Source organism: Parasteatoda tepidariorum, chromosome X2 (genome assembly GCF_043381705.1).
Source record: "Parasteatoda tepidariorum isolate YZ-2023 chromosome X2, CAS_Ptep_4.0, whole genome shotgun sequence".
NCBI lineage: Eukaryota > Metazoa > Arthropoda > Arachnida > Araneae > Theridiidae > Parasteatoda > Parasteatoda tepidariorum.
Window position 1 is genome coordinate 47,002,786 of NC_092215.1, and position 14,588 is coordinate 47,017,373.

The window sequence follows — 14,588 nt, forward strand, 5'->3', positions numbered from 1 at the left end:
TTAGTTATTTCTTATTCTTGTTATTATTAGTTATTTCGTTATTATTAGCTGTTTCGTTATTATGTATTAGTTTTTCCTCAAATTGTTAACGGTAATAAATTTTAAAATCTTTTTATTTTAAAATCTTTCTTTTAATAAATTTTTATTTTATTTTTCTTATTGCATTGTTTTACGGATTCCTGCAATCAGTTCAGCCTTAATTCAGCTACTGAACATATAAATATTCTTTTTGCTGTTCTTCTGTTTTTTGGCGCGGTGCCAACTAGTAAGAACAACTTTATTTTATATAGTTTTGTTGTTTTCTTTTTCTTTTTTTTTTGCTGAAAGAGAAAACTTTTTTGTTGCTTTTTTTTTGCTGAAAAAGAAATTTTTTATTATAATTTAGAAATTAAAACTTTATTTTATGAAATGCATAAAAAAATTTAATTTTTTATTATACAGATATTCTAAATGGTAATTTAAAGGTCTCTTCTGAAAGGATGCTGATATACGCGGTTCAGCGCCATTGCGGCGCTTGCGCCGGAGCGGCGCTTACTATAACTTTTTTTATTAAAAATTCATTTTTATCGAGGTGCGGCGCTTGTGACGAAGCGGCGCTTTCGCCGAAAAATACGGTACTATAATATTTATATATTTACATGATAAAATAGTTTTTTGACAGCGGGTTCAAGCAACAACAGTGGAATAATTTTAATATTTGAAAACATGGTTGGTGAACGGCTATGAAATGGAATAATAAATGTTTTTTATGAGTGCCATTGCTATTGCGGTGCTCGCCACTCTCACCAGTCTTACCGCCAGCTTGACGATTTAAGATCTTCAGGTAAAAGCAACCTTGTGATATATATTCTGTCCTTCAGATGAAGAACAGCCACTTACCTTTTCAACTTCTTCACTAGCTAGCTTGGTCGCAGGACGACCCATAATGTTTAATTTTGTTTATGTTATATTAATGTTTATGTTTGTGAAATAAATATGTTCTGAGAGAAATCAGCATTTCGTACCCACTTCACTGTACTTTATTATTAGTTTACCATTTTTTATTATTAGTTTTTATCTTTGAAAGTTTAAACGCTCCATAGCCATTTCTTGAAGATGCCAACTCAATATTTAGGGTAGTAATAACAAAAAATATGATGGCTGATATAGTTTTTAAATAGTTATAATTTACTTGCATAATTGATAGTTTAGGAAATTATAGTTTTATTTTCATTAACAATATGATTTTATGTAATCAAATTATTGTATAACTTTTACTTTACACATGTCCTAATTGAATTGGGCATGTTATTTTTTTCTTTTTAATTTTATTTGTAATATGCATTTTTTTAAACAACTTAATTTTTAAACTTCTTATGAAGTTAAATTTTATCTATACGCATACGGTAGAATCTTGTTCAATAGTTTCTCATGGAACCATTCATTCTAAACAATAAAGATCTGTGGAAACGATGAATATGGGTCAACATAAAATATCAAATAATTGTGTGAAAATTTATGAAAAGTAATAATGGCTTAAGATGTATAATGGAGTAATTGATTTGAAAGTTAATAACTTTATACTAAATATAAAAAATTTGATATTGAGACAAAAATATGTGCTTACTGTAAAAATATTTACAATGCAAAAAGAGACAAACACATTTATTTTTTTGAAATATTTGGAAATGTTAGTTAAAACACTCTTCTAAGTGCAAACAATAAATTTTTGACATTCATATCAGATTATTATTAATTTTTTATAAGTTCGTGTGAATTCAGAAAGTTCTTTATTGTTTCAAAGGCTTTGAGACCTTCTGCAGATACTGATATTGGTTGTGGTTCCATTTCTATGTCTTCATCAATATCACTTGTCACTTCTTCAACTTTATTATGTATTAAATGTTATAAAATCAGAGTTATAAACTGAGCCTGACAAAAAGATTAAATTGTGCTTGTAGTTTTTAAAACAATGATTGAGAATTTTAAAACTGTAATCAGTAAAAAATGTTGTTCAATAGACAATACTTCATAACTAGTGCTCCATTTTAAACGAATGTACAAAATTTTAAATTATACTTTTATTTTTTACAAGCATAAAAACTGATTTGTTATAATTAAAATTAAATACTTGGTAGAATTATATTTTCTTAATCTATAAAATTTATGTAATCTTAGTAATCTATGAAAAAGTACACAAAATTTTGACTGCCAAAAAATTCTCCTGAGGCACATAATAGATTTACCCAGTCTCTGAAACTACTTAATGAGATTAAAGTAATTCTTAACTTAATGTTTAAGTAAAATCTAAAAAGAATATTTAAAACAATAGTAAAATACTTTCTCAAAAAATATTTTGCCCACAGTCTTTGTAAATATTGTAGAAAAATTTGAGAATGGATAAAATATTTTGATTTTGAAAAGCTTTTGTTTTGTCCTTTTAATATTTTTTAATGTTCAGTTAATCACTTTTTAAATCGTGTTTAATTTAACTCTAACTTCCCGCTGTAGCGAAAAGAATAGAAAAGGGGGAAAAAACAGAACACTTCCTCAATGCTGATTGGAAAAGAAATCTTCAAAATTAGCTGAATTTAAATGTTAATATCTCTCAAACCATAATCGAAACTTTAAGCCTTTTTATGTGCTTATCATAAGACTTCTTTATTGTAAATAATCAAAAAATTAAAAATGCAGTTACTATATAGTGTCAATATTTAATTTTATTTTAAATTTTTAAATTAACTTTCTATATCTAGCTATTAATAATATAAAATATATTTATTTTTTCGTTATGTTTCCTCCTTATAGAGTTACTACGCTGCCTGGTAAATCATAAAAAGTTGGGGAATTTGGAAATTGAACAAAAAAGCCGGAAACTTTAAATTTTTGAGACAAAATCTGAAAAAGTCAGGAAGTTTAATATGGCGAATGCCAAGCATGCAGTGTTTGTTCATACTCCTACTACTATAGATTATTTGTAGTTTCTATGCAATTTCGTGTGTTAAAATGTGAATTTTAACCCTTTCTACGAAAAGTCCAATCTTTATGTATTTTTTTAGTTTTAGCTTTTTTATTGTTTTTCTGCCATTTCTCTGTGGTTTTCCAAAATTCCAATATATTTAATATATTTGAATAATATTACAATACGCAATTTTTATTACTATCAGGTTATTACTTATTGATGTGCTCCATTCGAAACTTTTCCATCTTGACTCCTGTTCTCGTTTTTTTTTTTTTTTTTTTTTTTTTTTTTTTTTTTTTTTTTTTCTAACTATTTATCATTTTTTTAAAGTTATTTTCTCAAGCTGTATCAAAATCCGATATTCTTAAATGTAAGTTATGACTTTTTGATGCAATGATTCCATTGTGAATATAAGTTATTTTTTTATCGTTTTTTCAGTCATTTCCGCATGATTTTTCAATGTGAATATTTTTAATATAACAACAGGACACATAAATTTTGAATCAGATTGGCCACAATTCCAAATTGTAAATTTTTTAAGAATGTTTTTTAGATACACAAATTTTGGATTTGGGTAATCACTTTGGCAAACCTGATTCGTGAGGATTCCTTAATTAATCAATGTTGTTGCCCAATTTGCTTTCTACAGCTATTCATCATTTCTTTTACCATTTCAGCAATGTCTTTCAAATTCCAATGCTTTTTAATGTGATTTTATTGCACTATTTCATAATGAATCTGTTTTCCTATCATTTTCAGCAGTTGCTATTCATTTTTACGGTAGTCTTTTTATTTCTCTGTATAGGGGAGTTTTATTTTTAATTAAAAACATAATGTAATGTATAAATTTTTTGTGGGTCACTGTATGTTTCATTCCCAGTGCTTCTAATATTGACTGCGATATTAGATTGGAATTTTTTTTAAATATGTCTAGAAAATCCAGAAACTCAGAGAATTCTTCTATACTCTGTCCTTAATTACATGATTTGTATTTTGGAGATTAAATATTGCATTAGTTATTTCAGTAAGCACAATATCTGTAGATAATAGATGCAGATTATTTCTGGCTACTTTTTTCAAAATGCTGACATTAAAGATTGTAGACAATACACCAGAAACTTATCGAATATTTGTTTATCAATAAAGAATTCTATATTGTAAGCATGTATGACTCCATCTTGAAGATAGGATGTTTTCTCAGAAATAGAGAGGACAATTTTTGGCTATATGAATATAATTTCTACTGATCATATAAAAAAAATTTTTTTAATAAATTGTAACTGAATTGAGATGAAATTTAATTTTGCTTTTTCTCTATGTACTTACCAAATGGTAGAACTGAGGTGAATAAGGTGCACATTTTCTATTAAGAAGAAATTCTAAGAAGAAGAAATTGGGCTTGCAAATTAGTACAAAATTAAATTTGACTGTCTAACAAACAAATATTTTTTGCTTTATCATTTTTGAAATATTTGCCAAAATATATTTGTCTAGAATCTTTTTCTTATATGTTGGTTTGCATTTCGAGATTTCCTGCTATAGACTTTTTTAAAACATTGCATGCTTTATTTTGTCATTTACTTTTGCAATTTGATCAAGTGAACAGATCAGCTTTTCATTCTCAGATACTTAAAAAACAATTAGAAAATTCTTTCAAGTCTTGTTATTATGCTCCTGATTTTGTTTTAATTTTTAAAAATAAAGTATTCCTGCTTTGTAGTGTGGTTTGTTATTTTATTTTTCTCAATTTTAGAATAAAGATGACTCCCTCAGGTTGTTAACTAACAAATCCAGTTATCATTCTGTTGATTTAAAATTGTCATTGCCATAGCCCAAAAAACTTTCAACTCTGCTCTTAGATATGACTCATATTATACAGCATTCTCTAAGGTGAAATAAGATGTTTAAAGTGTTATAAGAAAAAACAGTACATTCTAAAATGTATTTTTAGTCTTATTCTATTAAATTTGTTTATTCTTTTAGGCTACACTAATGGATAAGTTGTCGCTGGAAGAGAACAATTTTTTACTGTACAGTATCAGTATATGTGTGTGGTGCTCTCTCTAGAATATGTAATGTTTTAATGGTTTTTCTTACATTTTCAAAGAAGGATGTACAGTAATATATGTGTTGAAATTTGGCACAATATTAAATCAAATAACAAAAGTTTTGTATATAATTTTGTTTTTAATGCTACTCATATCTATTTTTAATCAATCTATGTTTCTGTCTGTGTAGCCAATTGTACCAATATTATAAAGCATACATTTTATTTTGAACTGTAAGCTACCTCATATGATACCTAATATTTTGATGCCTTTTATAATTAATTTACCACATTATACAATGAAATAAATTTTAGTTGATTAAGAATTCTGTATTTTAAAAATAGACGAGCTGGAGATAAACTTCTGTCATGGATCAGGGCTAAAGAGAGAGTAGAAGGGCTGGTTCACTCCTTTTAAGAAACTCTCACTGCGCCAAACCTCCGATTTTCACCTGTGGCGTCACGGAGTGTTCAGTCTAACTAATATTGGAGCATTCTTTTTTGTGACATATTCCAGGACATTCATTGTTTTTTATAATGATTTTCCTCAGTTTTTTTTAAGTGAATTACAAAAATTTAAAATTATTAACGAAATGTAATATTAACTTACTTATCAAAGTCATAGAAAGCTTAGAAATAATTGAAATCGATGTAAAATCGCTGTAAAAGCAATTGTTTCAGATTTAGGATGATGTGGGACACTTTGGAAGAATCTCCAAATAACAATTGAAGCAGTTTATTTTTTTTATCATATCCGACCTTCCTCAAAAAGTTTCATTTTTGCTGATATACCTAGTTACTGCGGAATCATTTTTTATTGGACTCTGGAATAATTTTAGATGATGGAACTCTTATTAACTCTGGAATTGTTGAAGAAGTATTAAGAACAGATACCGGATAAATAAAATTGTGCCACAAGCTAAAAGAGTCATATCTCTTAGTTAAAGGTAATGATAGACAGAAAGTTACACCAGCAAAGATGTTATTCTCTACCACTACAGCAAAAGGAATATTAAAGTTAACAAGAAGGCACATGATTTTTTTAAATTGGTAATTTGTTTGATGTGAGCAAGAGCTTAGAATCCCCTCCAGCAAAAAGTATGTAAGCTGCTTTCGGAAATTTAAATTATTTTCAATCTCAATCAATTGTTCTAAATGAAGTCAGAGAAGTTGTAAGCAAAATGCGAGTGCGTGGTAAAAATTTTCTACTTCCATTTCAAGAAACAATTATTATCTCTATGTCTTCATTAGTCAAAGATTTAAAATCTGTTAAGTCCAACGTTAGACAATGCCAAACTTCATCTATCAAAAGGTACCTCAAGATTGAATCAAGTTAGCATGTCTTATATACCAGTGAATTGATGTTTAATAATCGTAGTGGTAGTTGCGCTACAATACTCCCCCACCAGAATTTTATCGGGAATAGAATTCGATGAACGGATACCACTACCTGCTATATTTGTAAAAGACCGGGAGAGCTGGATTATGGTCACCAGGTTTTGAGCTTTAGCCATGAGAGCTATATTAAGTTCATGGTTGTGTGTTACTCCTGTGTTGCTATTAGCAGTCGAGTGTGTGCAGAAACCAGTTGTGTGTAAATGAGACTGAGAAGCAACAGTGTGAGGAGGACGATGATGCAGTCACAAATAGCAAGTCAACTGTTCAAGGTGGACCATCCATCGAAGTAGGCATGATCATAGCTTGTCCGGGTCACCAATGTGGGGAAAGAACGTTAGACAATGTCAACCTTCATCTATCAAAAGGTACCTCAAGATTGAATCAAGTTAGCATGTCTTATATACTAGTGAATTGATGTTTAATAATCGTAATAGTAGTTACGCCACAAATCCGTCAGAGTAAGATACATTTTAACTACTAGATTAACTCAAGATGCTCTAGATAGTTTGTTTAGCTAAATTAGAGGTTTTTGGCAAATTTGATGACCATCCAAGTCCTGCCGAAATAATTAAGAGATTTAAACACTTGTTAATTGTAAATAAGCTACCTAATCTTATGTCAAAAGTATGCACAGAAATAAAAAATTCAGAAATAGGTTATTTAACTGCGGAATTATTAGAAAAAGCGTTTAATATCGACACAACAAAAAATACAGTTTCTGAAAATAATAATATTCCAGACAACGTAGAAGATATACAGTCCTTTGGCATATTATAAGACGCACTATAAGATTCCATGTAAAATTATAATTATCAGGTGATACTATACAGTTGTATTGTTTTTCCACGGATGAAACCGATTTGCCTTTGTTTACGCTCCTGTATCAATTGGTTAACAACGTAATGCAATGCGTTAAAAATAAATACAAATAGGAAGTATATAAAAAATATCCTGAATAAAAACCTATTACACGTATATGTTTAAATATAAAAGTATTGCATATAAACTGGTGCAAATCATGCAATTATTAAAAAACTACAGTGCGTCTAATAATTTTATCTAATTATTATAATATATAATATAGTGCTTGATATAATAAATATTCTATATTTATACAATATATTGTCTAATTTATCTTATCCTCAAATTTAACCAATTGATAACACTAACGTAAACAAGTGCAAACCGGGTTCAGTCACATAAAAACAATAAAGCTGTATAGTATCACCTGATAATTAAGATTTTACATAGAATCTTATAGGGCATTGAATAATTTGGTCAGGGACTGTACGTGCATGACTTCATTCCTATGTCTTGGGATATTGGCCTTAATTTGGGATACAAAGTGATCAATTAACAAGAAAAAGGACTAAATTAAATTGCTGGTTACATAGCATTTCACCTTAAAAATATTGATTCAAAATTAGGAATACCATCTTCTTAGTTCATCCAACAACAGGGGAGCAACACAAATGGATAAATCTCATATTTAAGGGAGGATTATTTGTTCCGTCAGCAGCATGGATATAAGAAATATGAGAATATTTTTCAAAGTGTGCATGGGACATCTTATAGAAAATCAAAAAGTGTCATCAAAGAACTTATAAATGAATTAGAGGGACGATATCCCGTAGTGAATAAAACAGCCATACACTTATTTTGTCGTCTAAGAACATTTATAAGAATTGCCATCTAAATAGAAACCGCCCTGTTACTTCAAAAAGAAAGGCAGGCGAAGAAAATAAAAACTTAAATGAAAAATATAAATAATTAATAGTTATAATTCTTCCAATTTCATAACATAGTTTTTAATGTAGTTATTCTAAATATTTATGATTTTTCTTAATTATATTCTCTTAAATTTAAATATCTATAAACAATTGTAAAATTCCTTATATTATTATGAACCTAAATTATTTTATTTCAGTAATTAGCGTTTAAGGTTGTTGTTTTCTAATGATTAAGTATAAACAAATTGCATTAACGACAAATTTAAAAATCGGGATTCTAAATTTAGCCCAACAAATTATTGTTATTGAACAATATGTAGCTAAAGTGTCGATATATGCTTTAATTTTTTTTTTACTAATAAAAGCTAAAACTAAAAATTTTTAAATAAAGTATTTATAGCATCATCTATGACAGCTAGTAAAATATTATTATTAGTTTAAAATGGTATTTATTTTAATATTATGGCCAAGAAATTTTTTTTGAACAGAAATGTGTTAAGTTAGAAAGCTAATATCAGGAAAAAGTCGAACTTATTTTTACAGAATGATGTGAAGTGTTCATAATATCTTTGCTCGCAGTCTTCGAGTTCTGTGTGCGGCGTGATGTCATAAGGAGGGAAATTGTAGCTTCAGCTCTAAGAGAGAAATGAACTAGCCCTTCTCTCTTCTCTTTAGCCCTGGTAATGGATACTTGCCAACTGTGTTGGTCTACAAATGTACAAAAACATGTCTCAGTTAATGTGTGAAAAAATAGAATAACTTTGTTTAGTAGTATAATTTTGATGTTAGATGTAAAAGATAATATGTGTCATTATTTACATTTTATAAGTATTTATTATTTTTTAATATAAGTTTAAGTGTAATCAAATTAATTTCTTTCTATGTGTGAATAAATGGTATTTTGTAAAATAAAAAAACCTATTTAAGGAATGTATTTAAAATGTGCACTTGTTGCCCAGAAATAGTGAGAAATTAAATAGAAAGTATTTTCTAAATATTTAGTTTTTGTAAGTTAATATATTTCATGTTGTAGTTAAAATAGAATAAATCGAAGCATTTCTTATGGTATCTTGTTTTAATAGCTTATAATAAAACATACACTTTATTTCCTTCAATTTTATCACTCATTTTAATATAGTGGCTGAAATTATATTTTTTGTCTGAGAAAATTCAAATCTTTAAAAAAAGTTATTCTAGACAGTCATTGGATGTGTAAGTTCAAAGGAATATTAAAACATATGTTTTGTTTGATACTAATCAGTGAAATTTCATTCTCCTTGAGTGAAGGGACTAAACCTTTTAAAAGATTCTCATTCCTGATAGTCTGTAACAAGGTGGGGAAATATTTATACCTTTTCATACAGTATTGATAATATATAAAAATATTGAACAGTCAGGAAAATTGTGCACCCTATATATGTATTAAGCAATATGTTTACTTTCTTTGCAAATTTATTTTTAAAGTAATAAAATTTATCAATCGTATTTTTCTTTTTGAAAATATTTATTATCTTTTGCAAGAAATGCTAATTCTATTTAGGAGATTAAATTGAGAGTTCCGTGTTGAGTATTATGAGGCTTGTACCTCCAAAAATTTGCAAGTGTTATTTATTTTTTCCTCCTGAGAATTAGGAATTTAAAAAAAAAAAAATGAAATAAATATAAGCTTACATTTATTATAAGTCTCCGTTATAAATTCCCGAGGGTGTGCGGTATTGGTCCTCGTTAAACTGTGCTACCGTAAAGTGCTCGACTTCGCGCGCAGGTCGTCGGGCTACCGAAGCGGGGGTGCCATCCCCTCCGCAGAGGATCAAAATTGTGATGGCATGTCTTCGGATCATCCTCCGGGATGTTTCCCAGACCGTCGCCAATAGCCCATTGTGCAGCTCTAGTGCGACGCAAATTAACAACAACAACCGTTATAAATTAATCAGGTGTTGAGTAAAAAAAAAAATATATAAAACTTTTTATAGTCGTCAAAATTCATGTGTTCTATTAAAAATATTGAGATTTTACAAAGAAATGAGTCACAAGTTAAAAGACAACAACAAAACTGCATTATGATTTAATGGTCCCTAATTTAGGACGTGAAAAAAATATATACTGACAAGCAATCTTAATGATTCAAAAGGATAACTTTAAAATGTATATGCCTTGAAAATCCTGAAACCTTTAAATTTTTTTTAACTCTAAAGGAGAAATTTATTTAAATCAATTTTAAATTAGATGCAAGATATGAAAATTTACAAGTAATATATTAAAAAAAGTCAATTTTAAAAGATGCAGAATTCTGTAGAAATAACTTCACAAAATAATTTAACATGCTAATTTCTTTTTTTTTTAGTATTATAGTTAAAGCAAATAATTATTAAAAATATTTTAAACCATTAACATACATTGTGTGCAAAAATTTTCTTAATTTTTCACAATCAGTTAGAGGTTCATAGAAGAGGATATAAAAAATAACAGTAGGAGCCAAACCATGGGTGGCTACAAGAGGGTAGATTTCCAGGGTCACCCCCTTGCAAATCTAATAAGTAAAAAATTATATTTTACTTTTAAGTGGTATAAAATTTATTATGTTAAATAATTACAAATACAGTAGAGCGCTGATTATCTGAATCCTTATCCGAACTATGTCCGAATTCGCTTTTTTTAAGTTTAGAATACTCGAACTTATCAAAAAATTTTCTAAATTTAGAAGAATAAATAATATCCACTACATCTAAAGACTATATTTAATTTACAACCTTTTTTAGCAGTTTTCTTACAGTAGCCATACATGCATGTATTGTATTGTTATACAGTTAAACCTATATACCAGTTTAGCCCTCTTCAAGTGAAAATTATCTACTAAGAATGCAAGGTTCATTTTGACAGTCTACAATGGTTAGAATGGGAAGAAGTTTATGAATAGATAAGAGCTGAAGTTCTAGAATGGGGGGGGATGGGTAGTTGTCACTTGTGATTAATGATTACAGAGCTTGGAATAAAATTCTTAACAGAAAAACAAACGAAACTGAAATTTTTGAACCAATAGATCTTTTGGATGAAAAGATGCCAGATTATACAGCATAAGAAATAGAAGGCTGGTGTCGAGACACTGAAAACGACCCAGGATTTTAAATGATGATGAAATTGTTGCTGAAACTTTGAATGAAAATCGGAACTCTACGGAAGAAGTGGTGATAAAGTTCAAGATAGTGGACCTTCTCATAGAGAAGCATGCAATTCATTAGATATTGCAATGAATTGGCTAAAACGTCAAAATGATGTTGATCCAGTTCAGTTGATTTATTTAAAAAGAATAAGGGATATGGCTGCTCAAAAAAGAGCATCTTCTTCGAAACAAAAGTCTTTGCTGGATTTCTTTTGCAATGGAAAATAAAGAAAAATGTGGTAAAATCAGTAAGTGACAAAAAAATTATATAAAGCTGAAATATGATAAAAATAATTCCAAATAAAAAAAAAATATTTAAAAATTGAAAAAAAAAAAAATTTTAAACACGCCAGAGCTATTTTAGATCGTACTGCCAGTCCTAAGCCTAGAAATAGTGTGAAGGGAAGTGCAAAAATAATCATTTAAACTAGATTTTAAATAACTTTCCAATTATCCGAACCAGGTTCGGTCCCGAGCAGTTTGAATAATCGGCGCTCTACTGTAATACTAATTGCATGTCATAATAAATCTTTTCTTAAACTGGGTGCAAAAGTTGCATTTTTGAATTTAATGCATATTTTTTTTTTTTTTTTTTTTTTTTTTTTTTTTTNCGCTTTCTTTTTTTTTTTTTTTTTTTTGTGTTCTCGAATAGAAAATGTACTTACAAAAAATGGTGAATTGCAAAAATTACAACTAAAATTTAATCAGGGTTCCCACTCTATGATGAGATTGAAATTCAAGGACCTTAATCTAAGACCAATTTTAAAAATTATTCTCTTCTATTTTACTAGAAGCAACAATGCTTGTTGTGGCAATAATTAATTTCAAATATAATACCTAAATGCTTTGCCTATATAGAGAGAAGAGAGTATATGTATTATGGACTAAAATTTATATTTTTTTAAAAACAACCCTACTGGTTTTACATATTAATTCACAAAATCATTTTCAGCACAATCTATAACTAATGGTAATGAGGTGTTAATGGTGAAATCCTTTAATCCTGTGTATTTCCATGTGAAGGCTGCATGAAAGACAGAGCTAAATCTTAGGTATTCCATATTCCATGACTATTCCATAACCCCCTCCTCTCCTCTATTAAACATCGTTTCTGAAATTATTCATCCATAATTTACACAACCTTCTCTAAATGTTATGCAGCAACAATTCTTTCTGAAAATAAAAATTAGAAGGAACATATCCCATTTTCACCATGTTTAAAAGCATTATTCGTTATGTGTAATCCACAACTGCCAATGAATATGACCTGGTGGGAATATTTCTCTTTTAATTCACACTGAAGCTTCTAATAGAATTTCCAATTGACATAGGGTCCATCCATGGATAATTGAAGTATTTTAGAGAGCTTTTAACCATCATCCATGCATTTGTAAAAAGAGGACAAAATATTTTCTGCAGTTCCATGACCCATAAATTGGGAGGTAAGATACTTAGTGCAAACTTTATTATCAATTCCTTACCATAATGTCCATCTGCTTAGATTGTAGAGACTGATTTAACGTCTCATCAAAGAGTACAGTGTAGCAATCAACATTCTTCAGCTCATTTATAAGAATCCCTTTGAAGTATAGTGCCAATCCAAAGGAGCCCAAATAGGCTCACTTTGTGGCACTACAAAAAAATTGTCTCGCTATACAGCTATCAGCAAACATTTTGGAGAACAATTTACTAATCCCTTCACAGGAGTTACATGAATAATTACTAGTGATGCACTTCAGACTCCAGAGAATTTCAGCATCAAGCACATTCCTTTTGACCAGATAAGAAGACAATGTTACCTCGGCCACTAAAGTTTCTGTTTCACATGGGGCACACGATGTTGAAGGAGTATTTACACCAGATGAATTAGATGTTGATGTCTTTGGAAAAAGAGAACTCAGGGCATGAGACTGCTTTTTTGTTTTACCTTTCTTTCATGTGTGATTTCAGAGCAGATTCTTCCATTTTCGCGATATCGATCTCCTTCATGCATAATCGGCACTTGGCTCTGAACTTCTTTTCGGGCATCGATAAAATCCATTCTTTATAAGCTTGATTATCCATCCATTGGGGATTAAAATAGCACTTCCCAGGCATAACTAGTCTAAACTACATAACACAAATACGAAGCCGTGCCTTTGCGAATACGCTTTACAATAAAGTTTTGAAATGACGCAAACGTAAGGACAAGTGCGGATGGTAAAACGGCAAATTTATTGAAAACTACAAGGTACATATTGTTACGAAATTCGAGAGTATTCTAGTTTCGATAAGAAAAAAGAAGATCTAAGCATATGCGACAGAAGATGAAGTGGAGTCTCGCCCCGAACGCATTGATTGTCTGCTGTGCTCCGCGCGCTTGGCAGACACCAAGATGCTAGGCCCGGTTAGAAACGGTGGCGTTAAAAACCACGTGAGAGAGCTCGGGAACAAAACAGAAAGATTCGCGGGTGTTTTATAAAAAGGGCCGCCGGCAGTATTGGACAAATTCAAGGACCTATCAAGTTTTTCAAGGACCTAAGACGTTTTTCAAGCACCTAAATTTAGCAAAAAAAAATTCAAGGACCGTGGGAACCCTGTTAATGTGCTTATAGCAAATTTAATTTAAAAATTTCTGATAAAGCATGAATTTTATTCATTTTTTATGTTTTAAATGTTAAAAATGTAAGTTTTTCATTAAAAATTGTTAGTTTAGTAGCTTTAACTATTAATAAGTATTTTATTATTATTAATAAGTTATACTATTAATAAGTATTACTATTAATAAGTATTTATAAGTATTTTATTAATAAGTATTACTAATTGTAAGTATTTTATGCCCAGATGCAAAAAAAAAAGTTTCAGAGTTGACCCCCCCCCCCCCCCNGTTGCCCCCCCCCCCCCCCGAGAACATCTCTATGGGTGCTATTGGATTTAACTTTATTAATATGTTTTTTACTAAACAATTGGCTCTATACTTTTCTTTCCCACATTAGGTTAGTTAAAGAATTAGCAGAAAAGAAAAAAGTTTTTTTTAGTGAGTGTATATGAAGTGTTAAATTTAGAATTTCTAATCCAAAAGTTACAGCAGAGTGAAAAGTAATTTATTAAATCTAATTCTGGTATAAAATTAATTACACATATGCTATATTAATTATAGGGGTGTAGTGTGGATAACGCTAAATCTGCTACAGCCTTCGCCATCTCTCGCTGTCTTGTACTGAAACAGCTATTGGTGAACCATCTGAACAAAACAGTGTTATCTTTGTCGACTCTCAGGCTGCTATTCAGACCATTTCTGAATATAATTTATACCTATCAACTTTGTTCTGG

At 29.5% G+C, this 14,588-nt stretch overlaps 1 protein-coding gene across 4 annotated transcripts in view; it reads left to right on the forward strand.

Annotated features, from left to right (window-relative positions):
* LOC107457568 (serine/threonine-protein kinase DCLK1) overlaps positions 1–9,179 on the forward strand; it is a 66,170-nt gene extending 56,991 nt beyond the window's left edge. For 3 of the 4 annotated variants that reach the window (XR_006225520.2, XM_043045551.2, XM_043045550.2), the window contains exon 16: positions 4,925–9,179. Coding sequence is in view for 2 of the 4 variants with exons in the window: in XM_043045551.2 (XP_042901485.1) it covers positions 4,925–5,008 (84 nt within the window). In the remaining 2 variants the exon portion in view is untranslated. Of the gene's footprint in view, positions 1–4,694; positions 4,832–4,924 lie in introns of all 4 variants that reach the window. The other variant, XR_006225519.2, reaches the window with a different exon arrangement.
* The last annotated feature ends 5,409 nt before the right edge of the window (positions 9,180–14,588 follow it).